Source organism: Rattus rattus, chromosome 2, assembly GCF_011064425.1.
Source record: "Rattus rattus isolate New Zealand chromosome 2, Rrattus_CSIRO_v1, whole genome shotgun sequence".
NCBI lineage: Eukaryota > Metazoa > Chordata > Mammalia > Rodentia > Muridae > Rattus > Rattus rattus.
This window is the reverse complement of record NC_046155.1, coordinates 22,922,842-22,946,539: the sequence shown is the minus strand read 5'-3', so window position 1 is coordinate 22,946,539 and position 23,698 is coordinate 22,922,842. Positions and strand designations below refer to the sequence as shown.

Genomic DNA, 23,698 nt, shown 5'->3' with positions numbered 1-23,698 from the left:
CCTGGTTCCTGGCTTTGTCTGCTGAATGAAACATTATACTTTGTAGCACACCATGCATTGGCACTGAATAAAAGCATATACCCACAGTGGATTTATCCTTGAGTATTTGCAGTTCAGGAAGTTTAATGCCCTTTGACCCTTAGTACTACTTTCAAGACAACTGTGGAAATATACAGTTTAAAAAAGTCATTTTGGATTTCCTTTCTTTGCCCTTTCTATCTGTAGAACCTGGCCATGGACAAGCTGCCTACCTCCCATTTAACAGTTTCAGCATTTCTGTGATTCCCTTGTCACAGTGATACATTCAAAGATGGGCTCTTATCAGAATTAAACAATCCCCATTCTTCTTGGAATCTCTCTGCTGTAATTACAAGGAAAGATGGATCTTGACATGCTTTATAGGAAAGTCATCTGTCTAAGGTGTGGGGACACTGGTCTTTACTATATTTACTTCTTTGCATTCCTATGCACAGGCTAATCAGAGGACTGAATCCACTACTATAAATTCAAATACAAGAAAACTAAATCAAATAGCTCAAAAACAAGGGAAGCAAAGATATATTTCCCCCATGGCCACCTGGTTTCCCATCTGCCTTCCTTTTTTTCCCAGTGGATTTATGGAGCAGTGGTTTGTTTCCTGGCTCTGTTCCAATAATAACTACTGGTTTTCTCAGAGATGTCTTAGAATAAAAATTGGACTTTACAAATAACCCCTGAGCATTACATAATTGAAAATTAAATATAATTGTAAAAATTAAGTGTTAGGTCCATTACTTGCCTTGGCTAAACACGTAGGAGGAATATAATAAACTTAAGATTTAAAATGGATGTAATTATGCATATATGCTTGATCATCAAAGAAGTCACCCAAAAATAGGCCCGATTCCCTTTCCAAATCAAGTAGGTCAGTATCAGGGAGCATTTAGAAGTCTTTGCAAAATAGAGTTGACACACTATAATCTTTAATGGCACAAATTCCCGTTAGCATAACTGCTGCATAAATAATGTTCATTATAGTGATTAGAAACGTTACTTTCTTAGAGCAATCAAAATTTCCTTTCATCTCCTCTATAGCAGTACGTTTTAAGATGCAGGTTTATGACCCATGAAATCAATTTAGTAGGGTACAATCAGCATCTGGGAAAAATAGATTAGAAGAGAAAATATTCAATTTCATTGCATATTGTCTATGTAAATATTACCCCAGATACCTTAACTTCAAATTGTCAAAGTGTACTTGATTATGACATAAACTGTACTTTATTTGTAAACTACTATGCTGTCTCTTCCCCCTAGAAAATAGGTATTCTACAGTATGATAAATGAACTCTAGGGCTGACATGAAGATGATACATAATTTCTAATCTCATAAATTTCTAAAAACAAGGGTTTTCACTGAATGGTCATGGTTACTGCTTTTACTGATATTCTAATCCCTTCCCTATTTGCTGTGAGTTTTGTTCATGGACATTTGTTTTTATCAATGGAATAAGGGTATCTTGGTTGTATACACGAGCTCTCAAGTTTGGGCTGAACCTTTTGCTAGCTAGTTTCTCTTGAGCACATGCTGACTAGTTCTATGCCTCAATTTCCCTATTTATAAGTGAGGCTCATGATGAACTGGTAGTCTAACTATTGTTCAGAATCAAAGAATAAATGCACTAAAAGCTTTTCACAGTGTTGGGCACATAGTGGGCTTTCAACAAATGTTACTTCTTGATATTATTACTTTCCTCATTATCTTTATGAGAATAGAAAACATTAGAGTTTATTGTATCATTCTTTAGCTTTGCCTTTGATAAAGAAAACATAAAGGCCAGAGTGTGTCTTGTGGTTCAGCCTATGCATGGACCCCAAGTCCCCAATTCTTCTTCTCAGTGTTTATACTTCTGGTTAAAAAGAAATATCTCATGGGCATGAGTAGAACCATGAAAATAACATTACACAACCACACAAAAGTCATTGTATAAATCTCACTTACATCATGGCTTATGACTTATAAAATGCAGTGAGAAACTAAGAATTCAGTCACGGAATGTATAAAAGAAATATGGAATAGAGTGGAGGGGAAGAAGAATGAGAATCGTGAGCTTGTTTTTGGAATCATTTATGATAAGGAGGATGTTCCTCATGTAATTAAGTTAGTGATGGCCTCTATTGTGAGTGACCATATGTTGACCTGGGATATACTACACACTGTGAGGGAAGCTCCTGGAGGGGTGATTAGGAGGCTAGTGAGTGCATATGGACACTCAGGGAGTGGATAGGGAAGAGTGTCAATCACGTTTGTCCAGGAGTCTCATGTGGTATGGGGAGAAGTCAGATATGTAGTTTAGTTGAGAGTTAACAATTAGTGTTGCATTATTTCACAGGTTACTTCATCCCTTGTAGCTTTTCTTACTCCACTGGCAAAGGGAGATTAAATTAGTTCTGGCATCATGGAGTTCTGCCATGATTAATGTAGTCACAAAGAGCTTGGCACAGTCGCTGTCATATAATAAGTCTTCAGGAAAATAACAAGAGTGAAAGAAGAGTAATAGACTAGTAATGAAGAGTGACGTAACTGCCCGTTCAGCTAGGAGTTATGGAATATCAAATCCGTCACTGGACCACTGAGCAATATGTTCATTTCTTTAGCCAACAAAAATCGAATGCTGCGTGAAGTGGGATTAAGTACAGAGCTGAGAAGGTGAGCGAGTAAGACAGCTTTACTGCTCTCATTGAGATGTTACTCTATGGAGGCTGTGGCTCGGCAAGGACGAGCCAGGTGAGATTGGTACCGCTGAATTATGGGGCTAAGCGAGAACACAGATGTTTGCAGCTGAGGACCACACGCAAAACCATTTGCAGCTTGTTCGTCTTGTACTTCTGGTCTGAATTTTAGAGCCTAAGTAGCTGAATAGGCCAGGCCTATCTTTCATCTATTTATTTAAATACTTTAAGAATTTTGTCAAGTGTAGTTTGCATATCAAGGCATACTAATAGGAGATTTAATCTACAGAACCTGTAAGGAACTGGCCTTTACTTAGTTCTGGCTCCAAGGATGAGGTAGTGTGATGTCTTCGAAGGAGTAGGGCTAGAGAGCAGGACTAATATTCATCTTAGGAATTAAACTTCAATAAACCAAGTATTACTATGTTTATCATGGTCAACAGGTAGCTTCGAGTTCAATCTAATGCTCAGTTAAGGCTGAGTTTTTATCTCTGATTTCCTATTAATTATATTTGATTTTTACACACACACACACAAACACACACACACACACACACACACACACACACACACCTACCAACACATTAGGTGGCCTTGAAATGAAAGTAATAGTAGTTATTACATAACTTCAGATAACTTAGTATTTTACATACTACATTAACTTTTTTGGTCTGGATTTTTATGGTTTAATGGATATGAGTTATTGTATTCAAAACTTGCAAAATTGAGTCCCATGCAACTTGTCTGTATTAGAAGGCTTCAAGAGTGGTAACAGTGTCTTACATGGGTCGTGTGCTGGCTGTCAGTAATTGGACGTGATACAACAACATTTGGGGTTATATCCATTAATAGGAGACACAAGGTATCTATATTAATCCATTAACATTTTCTTTGTATTATGTAGACAGAGGGACTCTTACCTTTGAGTAGTGCTGTCAGGATAGCTAAATCAATGTCCTGGTGGCCTTCTGATCCCATTCGAAACACTGTGATCTACAATTTGAGAAAAGGAGACAATTAACAACATCACATCTTCCTCCAGAGAGAAATCAAAAGAATGAAACCACTTATGGGCAGTGACTATTTTACTATTTCTGACCTAGGTTCTTAACCACAGGGTAAGCACACATGAGAATCAGAGGAGTGGGCCCTTCGATTGATTGAGAAAGGTGTCAATAGTTTTCTAGTAGGGACCATCTTACGTAACTGCATGGATTGTGGTTATCAAATGAGATGTTTAGGATTGATGAAATAAGTAAATTGTAACCCAGGCCATGAGTGAGAAACTGCTTAAAGCTAGATGATGACTATGTTCTGTAGAAAACAGTCCATTGCGTGTGCACACGTGCACACTATAGCCATCTCTACCCTCACTCCTTAGCCACAGACATCTGTGCTGGTTGGTTTTTGTCAACTTGACCCAGGTTAGGCATATTTGGGAAGAAGGACTCTTCACTGCGGACATTTCTCCATGAGAATACCCTATAGGCAAGTCTGTTTAATGATTGATGTGGAAAGACCCAACCCACTGTGGGCAGAGCCACTCCTGGGCAGGTGGTCCTAGAGTTCATAATAAAGTGGGCCTCTGAAACTGAAGACATGGTTCTGTGGTTAAAAGCACTGGCTCCTTTCCAGAGGATCCAATTTCAATTCCCAGCACCCACATGGCAGCTCGCAACTCTCTGTAACTTCAGTTCTTGGGATCTGACCATCTCTTCTGGTCTCTGCAGGCTCCAAGCATTCATGTGGTGCACAGAAAGGCATGTGTGCAAAGCGCCCATACATACAAACTAAAATGATAATAAACAAAAAGGAAAATGAAACCAGGCTGAGCAAGCCAGGAGGAGCAAGCCAGCCTTCCTCTATGGTCTTTACTTCAGTTCCTGCCTCCACTGTTCTGCCTTGAGTTCCTGCCCGTGTATTCAGTGATGGAATGTGATCTCGGAGTTGAAATCTGGAATAAACCCTTTCCTCACCTGGATGCCTTGGTCATGGTATTTTATAATAGCAATAAAAACCTTAAGTATGACATATTCAGGGTTTTGACATTGGGATGCATGTGAGCATCCGTCCCTCTCAGTGACTTTGAATGTCCTTTAGAATAATCTAGCAGTATATCCAGATGGTAAGAAATGGATGGTAGGGCAGTAAAGAAACAGCTTTTCCTTGGTAATATAGGAGAGAAACAGTCTCTGGGGAAGGATAACAGGAAGGAGAGAGAGGAAACATCAGTGAGGAACTAATTCTTCCCTGAGACTTAACTGTTGACAAGAGAAAGAGAAAGAGAGAGCTGAGAGACTCATTGTAGAGGAGATGTTTGTGCTAACAATTGATACTGCTACCACGAACTGGCGATTGGGAACAATCTCTACTTTTATGGCACTAAAGAATTCCCTTCATAGCCTTAAAATTTGCTGACATTAAAAGAAAGACCCAAGAAATGTTACTTATATGCACTCACTGTGGTCACCAAAGGCCCAGGTTTATGTTTCTGGGAGGAAACGTTTATGGGCACACAGGAAATCGTGGCATTCATATTGATGCACACAGCTCAAGATTTGTTTCTATTGTGTGTTCTGAGAAGTGACTCTCCTCAGATGCGTCGCCTTTTCACTTTGTAGAATGCTGGCTGTGGAGAGAAGTTTCCAGGTGTGAAAGGCAGAGACAAGCAGCATCAGCATGTGGCACGGGCAGCATTTTAGAGGCAGAATCCAGTTGGACAGGAACAGAGGGCATAAGGACACATGCCCCAGGAACTCCTACGACTCATTAGTGAATAACTCAGGAAAGAGGACCTCATCCATACTTCAACTGATTGTTGGAGACAGCACTGATTCGTGGTGAAATATCATTGGTTTCTATCAGGGATGAGCTGAAAGATGGTTTTGGACCAAACATTTGCCTGAAAAACTTAGCGAAGGGTTTTTATAACAGAGCAAGGCTTAATCTATTTTAAGGAAACTTCCTGCCATGTTCATAAAGAATCTTATAATAGGAAAGTGTAAACTTTGCTGAAGAACAGGAAAGATTGCTAAATGATGCATGTCCTTGGTTAACCGATCAGAAAATACAACACTAAAATGTGCCAGTGTTCACTATGTGAGTTTACAGTTAGATGTAATTTTAGTAAAAACTCCAAATGTGTTTTGTGGCTTTGATAGATTGATCCTAGGATTCAAATCTTAATAACCATACAAAATGGTCATCGGATGATTTATCAAACCATAGAACTTAAAAACAGTCTGATGTTGGCATTGGGAACAGTGAGTAAATTATGAAAAAAGAATATGACCTGGAGACATTCCTACACGCACATGAACATTTGCCAAGGGGCATTGAAAGTCAATGGGAAGGAAGACACTTATTTCATTCTGTCCTTCTCCCCTTTCTTTCCCCTCTTTGGCTTTCTTCCCTCCCTCCTCCCCCTCCCCTCCCCTCCCTTCCCTTCCCTTCCCTTCCCTTCCCTATCCTTCCCTATCCTTCCCTTCCGTTCTTTTCCATTCCCTTTCCTCCTCTCCCTTCTTCTCCCCTCCCCTTTCCTTTCCCTTCCCTGTCTCTCTCGATTCTCTTTTCTTTAATAAAGGGTCTTGTTACATAGCTGTCTTATAGTTACAACTTAGGTCTCAGCTCCCCTGATATCTAGGATCATGGGTATGAAGCACTGCCCTTAGCATTAAGTGGTGCTGGGACACTGCTTTTCTGGGTTAAAAAAATTTAAATTTCTTTTCTATCTCACATGTCACACATGTAAAGTTCCAAATGGATTTAATATGTACAAGTATGTAAGAATTGATATAAAATACAGGAGAATCTCATAATAGGTCAAGATTTCTTTTTTCCTGATGTAATGGAATTCTTAGATTTATTCCCAGATATGAGGTAAAGCACAGATCATATGCACACATGTGCCTTGTGTTAAATACTTTAAAATAGTTTTTTAAATTTCATTTGAGATTGTATTTTAGTTATAACATTTCTCTTTTCATTCTCTTCCCTCTAACACTCCCTCCCCCAGATACATTTCCCGTTCTCCTTCAAATTCTCTTTTTTCACTAATTGCTAGTTCATATATGTAAATGTATACTCATATATGTTCCTAAATATTGTCTCCTAGTAATATTAAAAGCCACATTCATAAAGTCTCAGCAACATGACTAAAATAGCCAAACATTACATAAAAGGAGTTATTTTAAAGCTTCTGATTTTAGTTGTTATATGCTTTGATTAGGCAACACTGCTTGAGTTTTGTGCCTGGAGTCTACAAAAATAAGTCTTTGTATGGGACATGATACTTCAGTTCAGATTATTTTTATCTGAATGTGCTATGTAATAACCCTCCTTTATGCACCCCATCCATGGTTTGATTGTTATCGTTCCTAAATTCTTTAATTTTTTTTTTTTGGTTCTTTTTTTTCGGAGCTGGGGACCGAACCAATCTTTCCTAAATTCTTATGCTGAAACTGAAGGCCAGTGTGGTGGGTTATAGGATATGGTGCAATTCTGAGGGTGCTAGGTCTTGATTAATGATTACTACAAATTAGTATCTTTAGAAGAGAGCTCAAAGAGAATTGTCTCATTCCTTCTACTATGTGAAGACACTGCCAAAATGTACCACTTAGGGGTCTGGAAGTGGCTTCTACAACTTTGTTACTTTTAGTTTGGGCTTCTTGGCATCCAGAACTGTGGGAAATACATTTCCATCATGTATAAGACACCTAGATTATAGCAGCCTAGGTGAACTATGTCAGCCTTTTCCTAATTAGAAAATGTCCTGTTTTGGGGAGAGCATTTTTTATATGTCAGGAATAGTGATATGTATCTTCAACCCCTCATTTTATATAATGAAATAAATGTCTGAATATACATAAAGACAGATATATAAAACACACAATCAACAAATCATTGCCATGAATATTTAGATTAGATGGAGAAATAAATAAGGTTCAGTTTTCTGTGCCTAGGACTCTTAAATCGTTATTCAAAACTGACCATTTAACAAGTCAGACGATAGCCTTGCACAAAACAAATGATAAAAGCACACTTCCATGTTGGCGGGGTATAGCAGAGCGTGGGTTTGGCATTAGGAATGTGTGACTCTCAAACAGCCTCATGAAGACAGGGGACACCTGCCATATGAATTTTTGGTTTTATCATTTGAACATTCAGATCCTTTGTGTGACTTTGGGTATAGTGTGTACATTCTGATATAGAAGACATTCCCCAAAGAGTGCTTACCAATAATGGAGATATTTAATTTCTACAAAGAGAAAGCTACATTACTCATGCAAAAGGTTATCTGGATGGCCATAATGGGTTACTGTTACACTCTACTGTTTTAGACACCAATGTCCCCTGTCTATAAAGTGGGATAATAGTAGTGCTTGCCTATTTTCACTTCTATGGGAAACAAACAATGCAGGATTTCTAGGAAATGATTCTAAAGACTTGTCACTGGGATAGAGTGAGTAGACAGAATCATAGATTGTTAAATTACCAGTTGCCTCAGACATCTTCCGCTTGACCTAATCAGAAACAAAGGTCAAACAAAATCTCTCTGGAGAACTCGGACTGAAATCCAGGAGCACCTCACCCACCTGTCCCCATCTATAGACGGTAAGAAGCGAAAGGAGGAACAGCACAGTATCACTACCTTCCTCCTTTGTATCAGCTTATATCTGGGGGTTAGAGCTTGGGGTGACTGTGAGGCAAATGGTGTGAACTGGAGGACCTTCTGGTTTGGTTTGAGTTTGAGATGTTCTTCCCCAGGCTCATGTGTTAAAAGCTTGGTTCTCTGGTATTTTATGCTGTTGTGGGAACATTAGTTGATGGGGCCTTGTTGGAGGAAGTAGATGACTGGTGAATGGATCTTGGGTGCTGCTTTGTCCCATGGTCCCTCTCTCTGCTTCCTGGATGTCCTCTAAGATGGTTATCAATCTCTCCTACCACAACACGGTCATAGTGTTCTCCCCTATCTTTGGCTTACAGCGGCGGAGCCAACAGACTATGGACTAAAACAACTAATTAAAGTAAATCTCTGCTTTAGTTTTTCTTTTCTTTTGTTTCCTTTTCTTTTCTCTTTCTTTCTTTCTTTCTTTCTTTCTTTCTTTCTTTCTTTCTCTCTTTCTTCTTGCAATCAGGTATTTATCACAGCAACAAAAGACTAACAACATACCTCCATAGGCACTTGAAATAAAATATAAGAAAAGAGGTCAAACAAAACCCATTTATGTGCTGTGTGAGCTATGGTCACAGGTGGATCTCTGACAGGGGCTTCTAGGAGGTGGTACACTCCAAGTTAGATATCCACAGAGTGCTCCTTCTCACAGCCTTCTGGATGCTCTCCCTAGTAGTTGCTGATGACCCCATAGACTCCAGGGGAAGATGAGAAGTGGCTCTAGCCTGTTCTGAACTCAAGAAGGGATTCCAGAATGAAAGAAAATTTGCATCCTGCTGGAGAAGAAACCTGAGGGCAGAAGTGATAATTTGGCTAATTGTTTAAGTTAAGTCCTTCCCCCAGGGCTGCCATGGCCTGAAAGACATTACTGCACACCAAGCATTTAATTGATAGCAAGTGGAGGGAACTTGGGTAGCATTTCCGCTCATTGTTTTAAAAAAAAAATATGAACAAACTCAGTATCAAATGGGATTCTTTGCACATCTGCTCACCTTCCCGATGCCTAAACCTCACTGCATAATTAGGGAATCACATTTCAGATGGAAATCCTCCTGATGCAGTAGACTGGCATGTTAAATTTACCCTGAAATGCAAGATTATCAGGCTTTCTTAGCAACATATGCGGAGGTGGGGAAGGAGGGGGAAGACAGTGATGAGTGGGGAGTTTCTAAGGCATTTTTTTTTGGGGAGGCTTGAAGATGTGCATGGTACTGTTGCTAAGGAGCTTGAGGTGGTATTGCATGAAAGGACTTTGTGGCACTCTTTTTGAAAATTGAAGTGTGCCCATGTCCCATCCTGGCACACTGTTATTTAAAACACAAGGACCCGGGGCTGACACTGGGAGCCCGGTTGCCTTCAGGAGAGGCCAAAGGTGCATCAAGGAGAGCTCGGGACTCCAAAGATGTGTTGTGCACTGTAATTTTCCTCTACTGCCCTGAGATACCATATTGTTATCACTATTCTAAAACTTCTAAAACTTGAGGTGAAAATTAATTTCATACAGCTGCCCTCTACCGCTTTGAGTATTAATAGCCTTATACTCTATTCTTTTCTTTGCTTTTCCACTTGGTTGTTTATTCTGAAGAACAGCTGCAGAGGTGGCCATCAAGTTTTGCCCTTGGCCTAATGTTTCATGATTATGCATGTACTGAAGTGAATTTAGCCAGTCTCTATCTCTAGTATCTTAAATATTGCTCCAGTGAGCATTCTCATGTCCACAGTGGATGGGGTGAAGCATCTTGAGGATAAAGCTTGTGGAATGGAGGTTCTCGGGGCAGCTGCTCTGGGCAAATGCTCCCTCACTGATTTTCTGTCCAGTGCCCTAGTTCTTTCCTTTGCATATCTTGATTCTGATCATATCTGAAAAAAATATTTAACTTTACAGCATGTACTCTTTTCCTGTCATGATTCCGAAACTCTAATTCTTTTTATTATTTTGTCTTTTTTTTTTCCGTAGCTGAGGACGGAACCCAGGGCCTTGCGCTTGCTAGGCAAGTGCTCTACCACTGAGCTAAATCCCCAACCCCTGAAACTCTAATTCTTGCTGTTAAGATTTCATCCATGATGGAAAACATTCCATTTCCCTCTCATTCTATCCTCTTTTCTCTGCCTACATGCTAGGCAGTAAAAGAAAAAATTAAAACGCATATGCAGTTTGGTTCATTTTGTTTCTTTCTGTTATTTAAGGGGCAGAAAAGGACTCAACATGCCTCACATTTTCTCAAATATCAGAAGTGTAAGTGTAATAAAATTTTTAACTCAAAAGAATGTTAGCCTGACTATCTTATAGACAATATAACATAAAAGTGTAGATAATTTAGCAAAGGCTGACTTTTTAAAAATTTACTGTAGCACTGACATTTTCAACATGAACACTAACATTAACTCTAGCACTTGTGTGACTTTCAAAGCATCATGGGATTCAGGAAGACTAACCCAGTCTACCAGATGCTCAGTAAAGCAAGCTGAGCGAGGGCCGGGACTCCTTCCTAGAAATGAGTCTTTTGCTTATAAAAGGAAAAGCATGTGTATAGGAGTAATGGCAGGCAGAAAGTCGAGTCCCACAAAACCTCACAGAATACTAGGAGCACCAAGAAAAGGTGAGAGTCACTCCTGGGTATTTAGAAAAGTTTCTTAAAATGACTCGTGTGGAGTGGAATAAAAGAATTCTTTCCACAAAAGAATCAATGTGGAAAACATTTCGTTGAAAAAAGTTTTCCTCCAAATTCAGCCTTTTTCCTGGACAAATGGCCAGACCTTAGGTAAAATTACAGCTTTTATACAGAAGGGAAGTGGAGTTTTACAATTTACACTCTCCCCTTATTTCTACCCCTCCAACCTAGCAACCAACCCAGCCTTACTGCTTGTCTTTATTTTCATGTTGTGCCCCCTTACAAGTTAGAAATTTGGTTTCTGTACTTCTCAAACCCAAGCCCTGCATGACATTAATTCACTAGGCTGCTTTCTTAAGCATCTCTACCTGGTGCTCTGAGTGTAGAGGGTACAGTAATGAAACAAACAGAAAAGACCTGTGCCTTCCCAGGGCTGGCATCCTCATAAGGGGACATGAGAGAGTCTGTGCAGCAGGTGACGTCATATCGAAAAATGCTACATCCAACCCTGCTTCTGCGTCCTCTTCACTCCCCTTGCTCTGTCCCAGTCTTTGAAGCCTGGGTTCAGCCTGTAGCACCTTCAATTTTTTTCTCCCACTGGAGAAATTTTTTCTCCCTCTTCCTGATTCTAAACCTTTCTCTCATCTCCTGTTTCTTCCGCATAAAGCTAGTCTGTAATCTTCTGTATTAATTTTTTTAGTAGCCTCCATCTCTCTATAAAAAAATTCAAGCAGGCGTTGTACTCCCGGCTTGTTCTTTAGGTTCATCTCTTGTTGACTTGCACACTCATTGTCATGCCCCTTGTTGCCATCTCTATTATCTACAGCTATAACTCATGCCTACATACCAGATGTCCCATTTATGTGGGGCGAGCTGCTTCTTTTTGAAGACTCTGGTGGGCTTGGTTTCTCAGTTTTTGTCTATTCGGTTTCTTCTTAGTGGACTCCTGTTCCCTTTTCTTGGTCAACTCTCTACAGGTGGTCTTCCACTCCACATGAGCCACTTTAAGAAACGTTCCTATATACCCAGGAGTGACTCTCACCTTTGCTTTGTGCTCCTGGTATTTTGTGAGGCTTTGGGGGACTTCACTTTCTGCCTGCCATTACTCCTATACACACACGTTTCTTTATATAAACAAGAGACTCATTTCAAGGAAGGAGTCCTGGTCCTTGCTCAGTAAACATTTGTTGAGTGGATAAACTATCACCAAATGGTTGGGTTTAAATGACTGATTTAAAGAAAATGGAAAATTTAAAGAGAAGTAGGCTATGCCTCACAAGTGTTAAGAATCAATTTTAGCACAAGAGTCTACTGGATGCTGTGCTATTGTTGAGAGACTAAATGGGTACTGTGTGAAGGAGGGTGGGTGTATGACTTATAATCATTGTTTACTGAGATTTGATATAAGTAAGAAAATCTGAGAATCAGAGCAGCATAGAATACCCCAAAATATATTTCATCAAGAGGTCTGAATCTTTGGTTCTATGTATATTAAACTACACTCAATACAGGAAAGTAAAAAATGCACCCAGGGAAATATAGCAGAAACATAAAATGACCTAGGGGGAATCTAATTACTTTGTTTTTTTTTTTTTTTTTTCTCTTTTTTTTTTCTTTTTTTTTTTTATTATTACTTTGAATATTTCTTATATACATTTCGAGTGTTATTCCCTTTCCCGGTATCTGGGCAAACATCCCCCTCCCCCCTCCCCTTCCTTATGGGTGTTCCCCTCCCCACCCTCCCCCTATTGCCGCCCTCCCCCCGACAGTCTAGTTCACTGGGGGTTCAGTCTTAGCAGGACCCAGGGCTTCCCCTTCCACTGGTGCTCTTACTAGGATATTCATTGCTACCTATGAGGTCAGAGTCCAGGGTCAGTCCATGTATAGTCTTTAGGTAGTGGCTTAGTCCCTGGAAGCTCTGGTTGCTTGTCATTGTTGTACATATGGGGTCTCGAGCCCCTTCAAGCTCTTCCAGTTCTTTCTCTGATTCCTTCAACGGGGGTCCTATTCTCAGTTCAGTGGTTTGCTGCTGACATTCGCCTCTGTATTTGCTGTATTCTGGCTGTGTCTCTCAGGAGCGATCTACACTTCTGCACTTCTTTGCTTCATCCATCTTATCTAATTGGGTGGCTGTATATATATGGGCCACATGTGGGGCAGGCTCTGAATGGGTGTCCCTTCAGTCTCTGTTTTAATCTTTGCCTCTCTCTTCCCTGCCAAGGGTATTCTTGTTCCCCTTTTAAAGAAGGAGTGAAGCATTCACATTTTGATCATCCGTCTTGAGTTTCATTTGTTCTAGGCATCTAGGGTAATTCAGGCATTTGGGCTAATAGCCACTTATCAATGAGTGCATACCATGTATGTCTTTCTGTGATTGGGTTAGCTCACTCAGGATGATATTTTCCAGTTCCAACCATTTGCCTCTAATTTCATAAAGTCGTTGTTTTTTTTATAGCTGAGTAATATTCCATTGTGTAGATGTACCACATTTTCTGTATCCATTCCTCTGTTGAAGGGCATCTGGGTTCTTTCCAGCTTCTGGCTATTATAAATAAGGCTGCGATGAACATAGTGGAGCACGTGTCTTTTTTTATATGTTGGGGCATCTTTTGGGTATATGCCCAAGAGAGGTATAGCTGGATCCTCAGGCAGTTCAATGTCCAATTTTCTGAGGAACCTCCAGACTGATTTCCAGAATGGTTGTACCAGTCTGCAATCCCACCAACAATGGAGGAGTGTTCCTCTTTCTCCACATCCTCGCCAGCATTTGCTGTCACCTGAGTTTTTGATCTTAGCCATTCTCACTGGTGTGAGGTGAAATCTCAGGGTTGTTTTGATTTGCATTTCCCTGATGACTAAAGATGTTGAACATTTCTTTAGGTGTTTCTCCCATTCGCATTCCTCAGCTGTGAATTCTTTGTTTAGCTCTGAACCCCATTTTTGAATAGGGTTATTTGTCTCCCTCTTGGTCTAACTTTTTTTTGAGTTCTTTGTATATTTTGGATATAAGGCCTCTATCTGTTGTAGGATTGGTAAAGATCTTTTCCCAATCTGTTGGTTGCCGTTTTGTCCTAACCACAGTGTCCTTTGCCTTACAGAAGCTTTGCAGTTTTATGAGATCCCATTTGTCGATTCTTGATCTTAGAGCATAAGCCATTGGTGTTTTGTTCAGGAAATTTTTTCCAGTGCCCATGTGTTCCAGATGCTTCCTAGTTTTTCTTCTATTAGTTTGAGTGTGTCTGGTTTGATGTGGAGGTCCTTGATCCACTTGGACTTAAGCTTTGTACAGGGTGATAAGCATGGATCGATCTGCATTCTTATACATGTTGACCTCCAGTTGAACCAGCACCATTTGCTGAAAATGCTATCTTTTTTCCATTGGATGGATTTGGCTCCTTTGTCAAAATCAAGTGACCATAGGTGTGTGGGTTCATTTCTGGGTCTTCAATTCTGTTCCATTGGTCTATCTGTCTGTCTCTGTACCAATACCATGCAGTTTTTATCACTATTGCTCTGTAATACTGCTTGAGTTCAGGGATAGTGATTCCCCTGAAGTCCTTTTATTGTTGAGGATAGTTTTAGCTATCCTGGGTTTTTTGTTATTCCAGATGAATTTGCAAATTGTTCTGTCTAACTCTTTGAAGAATTGGATTGGTATTTTGATGGGGATTGCATTGAATCTGTAGATCGCTTTTTGGTAAAATGGCCATTTTTACTATATTAATCCTGCCAATCCATGAGCATGGGAGATCTTTTCCACCTTCTGAGGTCTTCTTCAATTTCTTTCTTCAGTGTCTTGAAGTTCTTTTTTTTTTTTTTTTTTTTTTTTTTTTTTTTTTTTTTTATTAACTTGAATATTTCTTATATACATTTAGTGTTATTCCCTTTCCCAGTTTCGGGCAAACATCCCTTCCTCCCCCCTTCCTTATGGGTGTTCCCCTCCCCACCCTCCCCCCCATTGCTGCCCTACCCCCACAGTCTAGTTCACTGGGGTTCATTCTTAACAGGACCCAGGGCTTCCCCCTTCCACTGGTGCTCTTACTAGGATATTCATTGCTACCTATGAGGTCAGAGTCCAGGGTCAGTCCATGTATAGTCTTTTTAGGTAGTGGCTTAGTCCCTGGAAGCTCTGGTGGCTTGGCATTGTTGTACATATAGGGTCTCGAGCCCCTTCAAGCTCTTCCAGTTCTTTCTCTGATTCCTTCAACGGGGGTCCTATTCTCAGTTCAGAGGTTTGCTGCTGACATTCGCCTCTGTATTTGCTGTATTCTGGCTGTGTCTCTCAGGAGCGATCTACACTTCTGCACTTCTTTGCTTCATCCATCTTGTCTAATTGGGTGGCTGTATATATATGGGCCACATGTGGGGCAGGCTCTGAATGGATGTTCCTTCAGTCTCTGTTTTAATCTTTGCCTCTCTCTTCCCTGCCAAGGGTATTCTTGTTCCCCTTTTAAAGAAGGAGTGAAGCATTCACATTTTGATCATCCGTCTTGAGTTTCATTTGTTCTAGGCATCTAGGGTAATTCAGGCATTTGGGCTAATAGCCACTTATCAATGAGTGCATACCATGTATGTCTTTCTGTGATTGGGTTAGCTCACTCAGGATGATATTTTCCAGTTCCAACCATTTGCCTACAAATTTCATAAACTCATTGTTTTTGATAGCTGAGTAATATTCCATTGTGTAGATATACCACATTTTCTGTATCCATTCCTCTGTTGAAGGGCATCTGGGTTCTTTCCAGCTTCTGGCTATTATAAATAAGGCTGCGATGAACATAGTGGAGCACGTGTCTTTTTTTATATGTTGGGGCATCTTTTGGGTATATGCCCAAGAGAGGTATAGCTGGATCCTCAGGCAGTTCAATGTCCAATTTTCTGAGGAACCTCCAGACTGATTTCCAGAATGGTTGTACCAGTCTGCAATCCCACCAACAATGGAGGAGTGTTCCTCTTTCTCCACATCCTCGCCAGCATTTGCTGTCACCTGAGTTTTTGATCTTAGCCATTCTCACTGGTGTGAGGTGAAATCTCAGGTTGTTTTTGATTTGCATTTCCTGATGACTAAAGATGTTGAACATTTCTTTTAGGTGTTTCTCAGCCATTAGGCATTCCTCAGCTGTGAATTCTTTGTTTAGCTCTGAACCCCATTTTTGAATAGGGTTATTTGTCTCCCCTGCGGTCTAACTTTTTGAGTTCTTTGTATATTTTGGATATAAGGCCTCTATCTGTTGTAGGATTGGTAAAGATCTTTTCCCAATCTGTTGGTTGCCGTTTGTCCTAACCACAGTGTCCTTTGCCTTACAGAAGCTTTGTAGTTTTATGGAGATCCCATTTGTGGATTCTTGATCTTAGAGCATAAGCCATTGGTGTTTTGTTCAGGAAATTTTTCCAGTGCCCATGTGTTCCAGATGCTTCCCTAGTTTTTTTCTTCTATTAGTTTGAGTGTGTCTGGTTTGATGTGGAGGTCCTTGATCCACTTGGACTTAAGCTTTGTACAGGGTGATAAGCATGGATCGATCTGCATTCTTATACATGTTGACCTCCAGTTGAACCAGCACCATTTGCTGAAAATGCTATCTTTTTTCCATTGGATGGATTTGGCTCCTTTGTCAAAAATCAAGTGACCATAGGTGTGTGGGTTCATTTCTGGGTCTTCAATTCTGTTCCATTGGTCTATTTGTCTGTCTCTGTACCAATACCATGCAGTTTTTATCACTATTGCTCTGCAATACTGCTTGAGTTCAGGGATAGTGATTCCCCTGAAGTCCTTTTTTTATTGTTGAGGATAGTTTTAGCTATCCTGGGTTTTTTGTTATTCCAGATGAATTTGCAAATTGTTCTGTCTAACTCTTTGAAGAATTGGATTGGTATTTTTGATGGGGATTGCATTGAATCTGTAGATCGCTTTTTTGGTAAAATGGCCATTTTTTACTATATTAATCCTGCCAATCCATGAGCATGGGAGATCTTTCCACCTTCTGAGGTCTTCTTCAATTTCTTTCTTCAGTGTCTTGAAGTTCTTATTGTACAGATCTTTTACTTGCTTGGTTAAAGTCACACCGAGGTATTTTATATTATTTGGGTCTATTATGAAGGGTGTCGTTTCCCTAATTTCTTTCTCGGCTTGTTTCTCTTTTGTGTAGAGGAAGGCTACTGATTTATTTGAGTTAATTTTATACCCAGCCACTTTGCTGAAGTTGTTTATCAGCTTTAGTAGTTCTCTGGTGGAACTTTTGGGATCACTTAAATATACTATCATATCATCTGCAAATAGTGATACTTTGACTTCTTCTTTTCCTATCTGTATCCCCTTGACCTCCTTTTGTTGTCTGATTGCTCTGGCTAGAACTTCAAGAACTATATTAAATAAGTAGGGAGAGAGTGGGCAGCCTTGTCTAGTCCCTGATTTTAGTGGGATTGCTTCAAGTTTCTCTCCATTTAGTTTAATGTTAGCCACTGGTTTGCTGTATATGGCTTTTACTATGTTTAGGTATGGGCCTTGAATTCCTATTCTTTCCAGGACTTTTTTATCATGAAGGGGTGTTGAATTTTTGTCAAATGCTTTCTCAGCGTCTAATGAAATGATCATGGGTTTTGTTCTTTCAGTTTGTTTATATAATGGATCACGTTGATGGTTTTCCAGATATTAAACCATCCCTGCATGCCTGGGATGAAGCCTACTTGATCATGGTGGATGATTGTTTTGATGTGCTCTTGGATTCGGGTTTGCCAGAATTTTGTTGAGTATTTTTATGCGTCGATGTTCATAAGGGAAATTGGTCTGAAGTTCTCTTTCTTTGTTGGGTCTTTGTGTGGTTTAGGTATAAGAGTAATTGTGGCTTCATAGAAGGAATTCGGTAGTGCTCCATCTGTTTCAATTTTGTGGAATAGTTTGGATAATATTGGTATGAGGTCTTCTATGAAAGTCTGATAGAATTCTGCACTAAACCCGTCTGGACCTGTGCTCTTTTTGGTTGGGAGACCTTTAATGACTGCTTCTATTTCCTTAGGAGTTATGGGGTTGTTTAACTGGTTTATCTGTTCCTGATTTAACTTCGGTACCTGGTATCTGTCTAGGAAGTTATCCATTTCCTGCAGATTTTCAAGTTTTGTTGAATATAGGCTTTTATAGTAAGATCTGATGATTTTTTGAATTTCCTCTGAATCTGTAGTTATGTCTCCCTTTTCATTTCTGATTTTGTTAATTTGGACACACTCTCTGTGTCCTCTCGTTAGTCTGGCTAGGGGTTTATCTATCTTGTTGATTTTCTCAAAGAACCAACATTACTTTGTTTTTTATCCTGAGAAATAAATGAGTGTATTTCTCACTGTGAAAATAACAAAAAAGAGGGAGTGCTGCTGAATTAATCTTAGACTTGCCATTTTAAAAATCCAGTAGGTCTTGGGTTAAGCAGGAAGGAGGTATGGAAGAATATACTGGGGAAATTAAACTGACTCACTTTCAAAGTACTATTTATCAGCTTAATTCATGACATATTTCTATCACAGTGGGCATCGAGTCTGTGAAAACAGACAGAGGTATCGAGCAGAGCTTTAGAAACAAAAATAACCATGACATTACACTGAAAAGCAGGCATAAGCTACAAAGACACTTGGGTTCAATCGATCAGAAATAGAAAGGAGCATTCCACAGCCGTTCCCTGATGCTAGCTATTGTACAGATGACATCTGCGTCTGACAAATGGTTTGTACTGTGTCTGAGAAGCTTACAGAAATGCTATAACTGCAAGTAGATGATCAGCAAAGGAAATTCTTGCGATTTCAGAAAAGTCCATCTATCATAAGGTTAACCAATAGATTCAAGGACACTGAAATGGCCATTAGAGTTTCCACAGAAGAAACATTTCTACCTGGAAATGGTTCCTCATGCCAGAATCTCAATACTCAGGAGACTGAGGTAGGAGAGTTGCTATGAGTTCCAGGCTAACCTGAACTACAGAATAAAACACTGTCTCAAAAGATAAGCCACAAACACCTTAACCTGTCTCCCCCCGACCCCCTAGGGCAAATACATATTTCTGAAATGTTCCATGTTCAAAGTTTTAATATAATCTGAAAAAGCTTCACGTGAAGGAAAGAATTAGACTTGGGGGTTCAATCATTGAATGCAGCATCTTTTATTTTCCCTTTACTTTTTACAATGCTGGGGATCAAACCAAGGGCCTTGCACATAGCAGACAAGTGTTCTACGACTGAGCTACGACCAACTCCAGTGCCTAAGTCCACCAGCGTATCATAACATTTCCCCTGTAAGTCACTAGTTCCTGAAAGACACTTGAAACAATAGATTAATATAAAATTAAAAAGTATACACTCATTAAGATATGGATGATAAAAGAAAGGAAAACCAGGAATCCTGATTGGCAGTCATTGGAGGCTTTTATGCACACCATGGCTTTTTTTTTGTTTTTGTTTTTTATTGTTTTTTTTCTTTTTTTTTCTGGTGATGGTTTATATATATTTGGCCCAGGGAGTGGCACTATTAGGAGGTGTAGTGTTGTTGAGTATGTGTGTCACTGTGGGCGTGGGATTAAACCCTCATCCTAGCTGTCTAGAAGTCAGTCTTCCACTAGCAGCCTTCAGATGAAGACATAGAACTCTTGTGCCATGCCTACCTAGATGCGGCCATGCTCCCACCTTGATGATAATGGACTGAACCTCTGAACCTGTAAGCCAGCCCCAACTAAATGTTGTCCCTTATAAGACTTGGCTTTGTGACTATACATGGACTGACCCTGGACTCTGCCCTCATAGGTAGCAATGAATATCCTAGTAAGAGCACCAGTGGAAGGGGAAGCCCTGGGTCCTGCTAATACTGAACCCCCAGTGAACTAGACTGTTGGGGGAGGGCGGCAATGGGGGGAGGGTGGGGAGGGGAACACCCATAAGGAAGGGGAGGGGGGAGGGGGATGTTTGCCCGGAAACCGGGAAAGGGAATAACACTCGAAATGTATATAAGAAATACTCAAGTTAATAAAAAAAAACACAAAAAAATTATATAATCTAAAAAAAAAAAAAAAAAAAAGACTTGGCTTTGTCATGGTGTCTGTTCATAGCCGTAAAACCCTAACTAAGGCAGGTGACTCTGTACAGGGCGAATAACGATGAACTTTCAGGAACAGAATTCCAGGAACCTGAAAGTTCTTCATGTTTATTTCCCAGCCTTTGAAAGGATGAACTTTTTGATAAAATTGTTAAAGTTGTTACTTTGTCAAAGCTACTGACTCTAGTAAGGGACATATATTCATATTCAAGTGGCAAGGAAATTAGAGGAAATTCAAATATAATTTCAGCTGAGAAAACAAGACAACATTGGAGATAGAAATGCAAATTTAAAATTAGAATAGTAATATCAGATTCAATTACTTGTACCAAGTTTCACATGAACTATAGACATCCCCTAGTATCCACAGGGACTGATCCTAGTACCTCCCATGGGCGTCACACTCAGAGGATGCACAAGTCCCCTCAATTCAACAGAATTGTGGTATCTCGACTATCTAACTTTCCACATAGGTTATGTCAACTCTAAATGAATATCTATTGCAATGTAAATGCTCGTAAGTAGCACTCTTTGGTTGTATTCAGTGCACTATGATGAGAAATTAAGTCTGTACATGTATATTTGCAGTTCAAATAGTTTTGTTCCTTGGCTGGTTGAATCTGTGGATATGGGACCTGTGGATTCTGAAGGGATACTGTGATAATTCTCCATGGAATATTTTTGGAAAAAAAAAAACCTGATATTTTGTGCTGAACTAGTTGAACAAAAAATGCTGCCGAGACAGAAATTGGGTGACATTATTCCAGCGTGTCCTATAAAACGTTCATGAATAAATTTGCATATTATATAAATGATTACTTGACTTTGAAAAAGGATATATCTCTATACAGTGGGTTTGTTAGTTTTTTTTTATTCTCTCTGACCTTTGGTGCATAATTTAACTTAGTTTCTCTCTCTCTCTCTCTCTCTCTCTCTCAGTGATAGATTGTCTTATAAAATGAATCATGTTTACTTCATCGTTCAGCTCTGTTACCACAAGGGATCCTACAGAAGAGCAAGTTGGCGGTTAATGAAGGGAGCTGGAGAGAGATTGGTACCCTTTGTATTCTAATCTTAGATTCTCTTTTACCTTTTAAATTCCACCATAATTTCAAAACACTATAGGCCAGAAGTTCCCTACTATCTCAGACAGGTGTAGTTGGCTTCTTATAAAGGTACTATGCTCGCAATCCTGCGTGCTTCTTTTCTCACCTTGCCCCCTCCTCTCCCCTTCTTCTATCTCCCCCTTCCCCTCTCCTCCCTTTTTATCCCCTCTTTCCACTTGACTCCTTCTCTTCCCTGCCTTCTTTCCCCCTTCCCAGAAGGGAAACAGAAGCATATTTGAAATATTATTTTTCATGTCACATTTTTAATTAGCATTACTTTTATGGACTGTTGAGAACTCTTCCAGAATGTAATTTTAATATCTGCAGGCCATTTTATCTGTTAGATATAGTTTAGTTCACTTTAACAGTGCCCCCATAGTCCATCAATTACATTGTTTCTAAATGCTGGCTGTGACTAAAGATAAAAGTTTAGAGTGTGGATCTAGTTGTATATTTAGCATATAATCCTTAGGATAAATTCCTAAGATGTGTGGAGCTTCTCCCACATCTTGTGTCATAGCTAGAGATGAGTCTTAGCATCAAAGTGAGTTGAAGCTTGTGTCGTCTTTGAACCCGATTTGCTGTGATAAGACACGCTGCTAAACCCATCAACCAAAGCTTAGAGAGAGCCGCTGGTTTCGAAAGGATCCTGAGAACAGTGTTAAGTGAGCTGGATCAGAGCATGTCCTTAGGTCTTCCCTACTATCAGCCACCAGGAGGAGCTTCAGTTCTTGTTTCTAACCCAGTTTGACATGCCTGATTTTTCTTTCAGGTCTCTGAAGGCTGCATAGGGTCTCTAAGGCCATTCTGGCTTATATAACAGGGCATGTGCAAGCAAAATCATTCAGTGGACAAACTGCACGGGGACTGATTTTACACTACGTAAGTCATATCACAGTAAGAACAATTTAAAATATGGGTCAGTAATTCACCCAAGGCTTCCTAGACTCATGATTGGCATTTCATTCATCAATGAAAGAGAGTGCTGCCACCCTAGGATGACAGGAAGGACAGCAGAATGGAAGTTCTCAGCTGTTTCTGTGATGAGGGCAAAGTGTACAGCCTGTTACAGCTCTTTAGATAGCTCTGACTTTCTAGAGGGTGGGGACTAGAAGGAGGCCTGTCTCCCTCCTTCAATTCTTTCCCTGATGACGGATGTTTTCATGTTGACTTATCATATAAATGTGTGATGTGCCTCCGTGGATGCTAATGGGACAGATGTCATAGAACTTGCAGTCACATTTCCAGAGGCTTCTTTGTATATCTCATGGCAGAGAATAAACCATGCAGAATAAAAATAATTGTTATTTATATCTTGTCAGCCATCCAGATGGATGAAAGTTTAATTTGACCCAAGGTAATATTTTCCATTTCAGGAAAGCATATTGCTGGGTTCATGTGCAATTTCCCCATATATGTTTAAAAATAAGTATAAATATCTTCCAGGAGAAACACCCAGGACACAGATGCACTTCTGGGCCTGCACCACATATGTGCTTCTTATTAAATGATAACATTTTTCTGCTTTTTAAAAATAGCTGTTTTTTCTACCCTTTTCATCACCACAGGATAAAAATGACATATTTTCTCCCTCATTTTTTCATCATATTTATCATGACATCACACATTTCTGTAGTAAAAACACTTCTTTGAGACACTGTCACTAGGTGAGACATATCACAAAGGCACCATGAAGTGCTCCAGACAGAGAAGGTTCTCACTTCCTCTTCAAGCAAGTCCAGACGCCCGGTAATAGCACTATTGACAGTTTCCAAGTTGGGTATACCAGATGTCCTTAGTCTGTCTCTCTGGGAATCTGCCCACCTATTACTGGGCCAAGCCCGCTTTTCAGACTTAGGCAGTACAACCCTAAGATTGAGCAAATGAAGGAACTTGGAAAACTAAGGATAATAAAGATGTAAGTGAATATAAATTTCTTTATATGTTTCATCTTTTTCTTCCATGTTCAAGGTAAGGAACAACAGATAAATTGTCTTGAAGGCAGAGCATGGCAGATTCTCTGAGGACAATGTCTCTGATTTCTGTTAGGCAGATTTTCAGTACTACACCTACTAGAGCTCTGGAGAAGAGAGGTGCTTAAATAACATCTCCAGACCTCAAAACCTGAAAGATTGTAGTCAGGAGAAATGCTTTGGAACAAAGACCTTATTTCAGCCTGATCTCAGCCTTCAGGTTCACAGGTGTTCTCTGTATGACTTGTAGGATGAGGTTAGTTTGTTTGGCAAATGTCCAGTGCTAAAGGGCTCCTAACCTAATGTTCTTACATGTCAGAATCAAGTAAGTTTGACTGATGGTTGCTGGGGCTCACTTTTGCCCTAGAGGCTGTATGTCCATCTTTATTTGTTCTCAGAATGGCAAAAACAATCATCAGGACATCTTAGTCCAACCTCCTACGTTATACTCTAATTCCCTAGCAAAACTGGAAGAACAGATCTTGATTTTTATGGGTGGTACCAACTGAAAATCAGACTTGCTTTCTTATATAGTTTGTTCAATTGTTTAGGGG

At 39.8% G+C, this 23,698-nt stretch overlaps 1 protein-coding gene across 1 annotated transcript in view; it reads right to left on the bottom strand.

The window, feature by feature from the left end:
• Positions 1–23,698, bottom strand: part of Trpm3 (transient receptor potential cation channel subfamily M member 3) — an 851,352-nt gene that overhangs the window by 115,010 nt on the left and 712,644 nt on the right. The window contains 1 exon segment of the mRNA XM_032891718.1: positions 3,633–3,705. Within this exon segment, the coding sequence (XP_032747609.1) occupies positions 3,633–3,705 (73 nt within the window).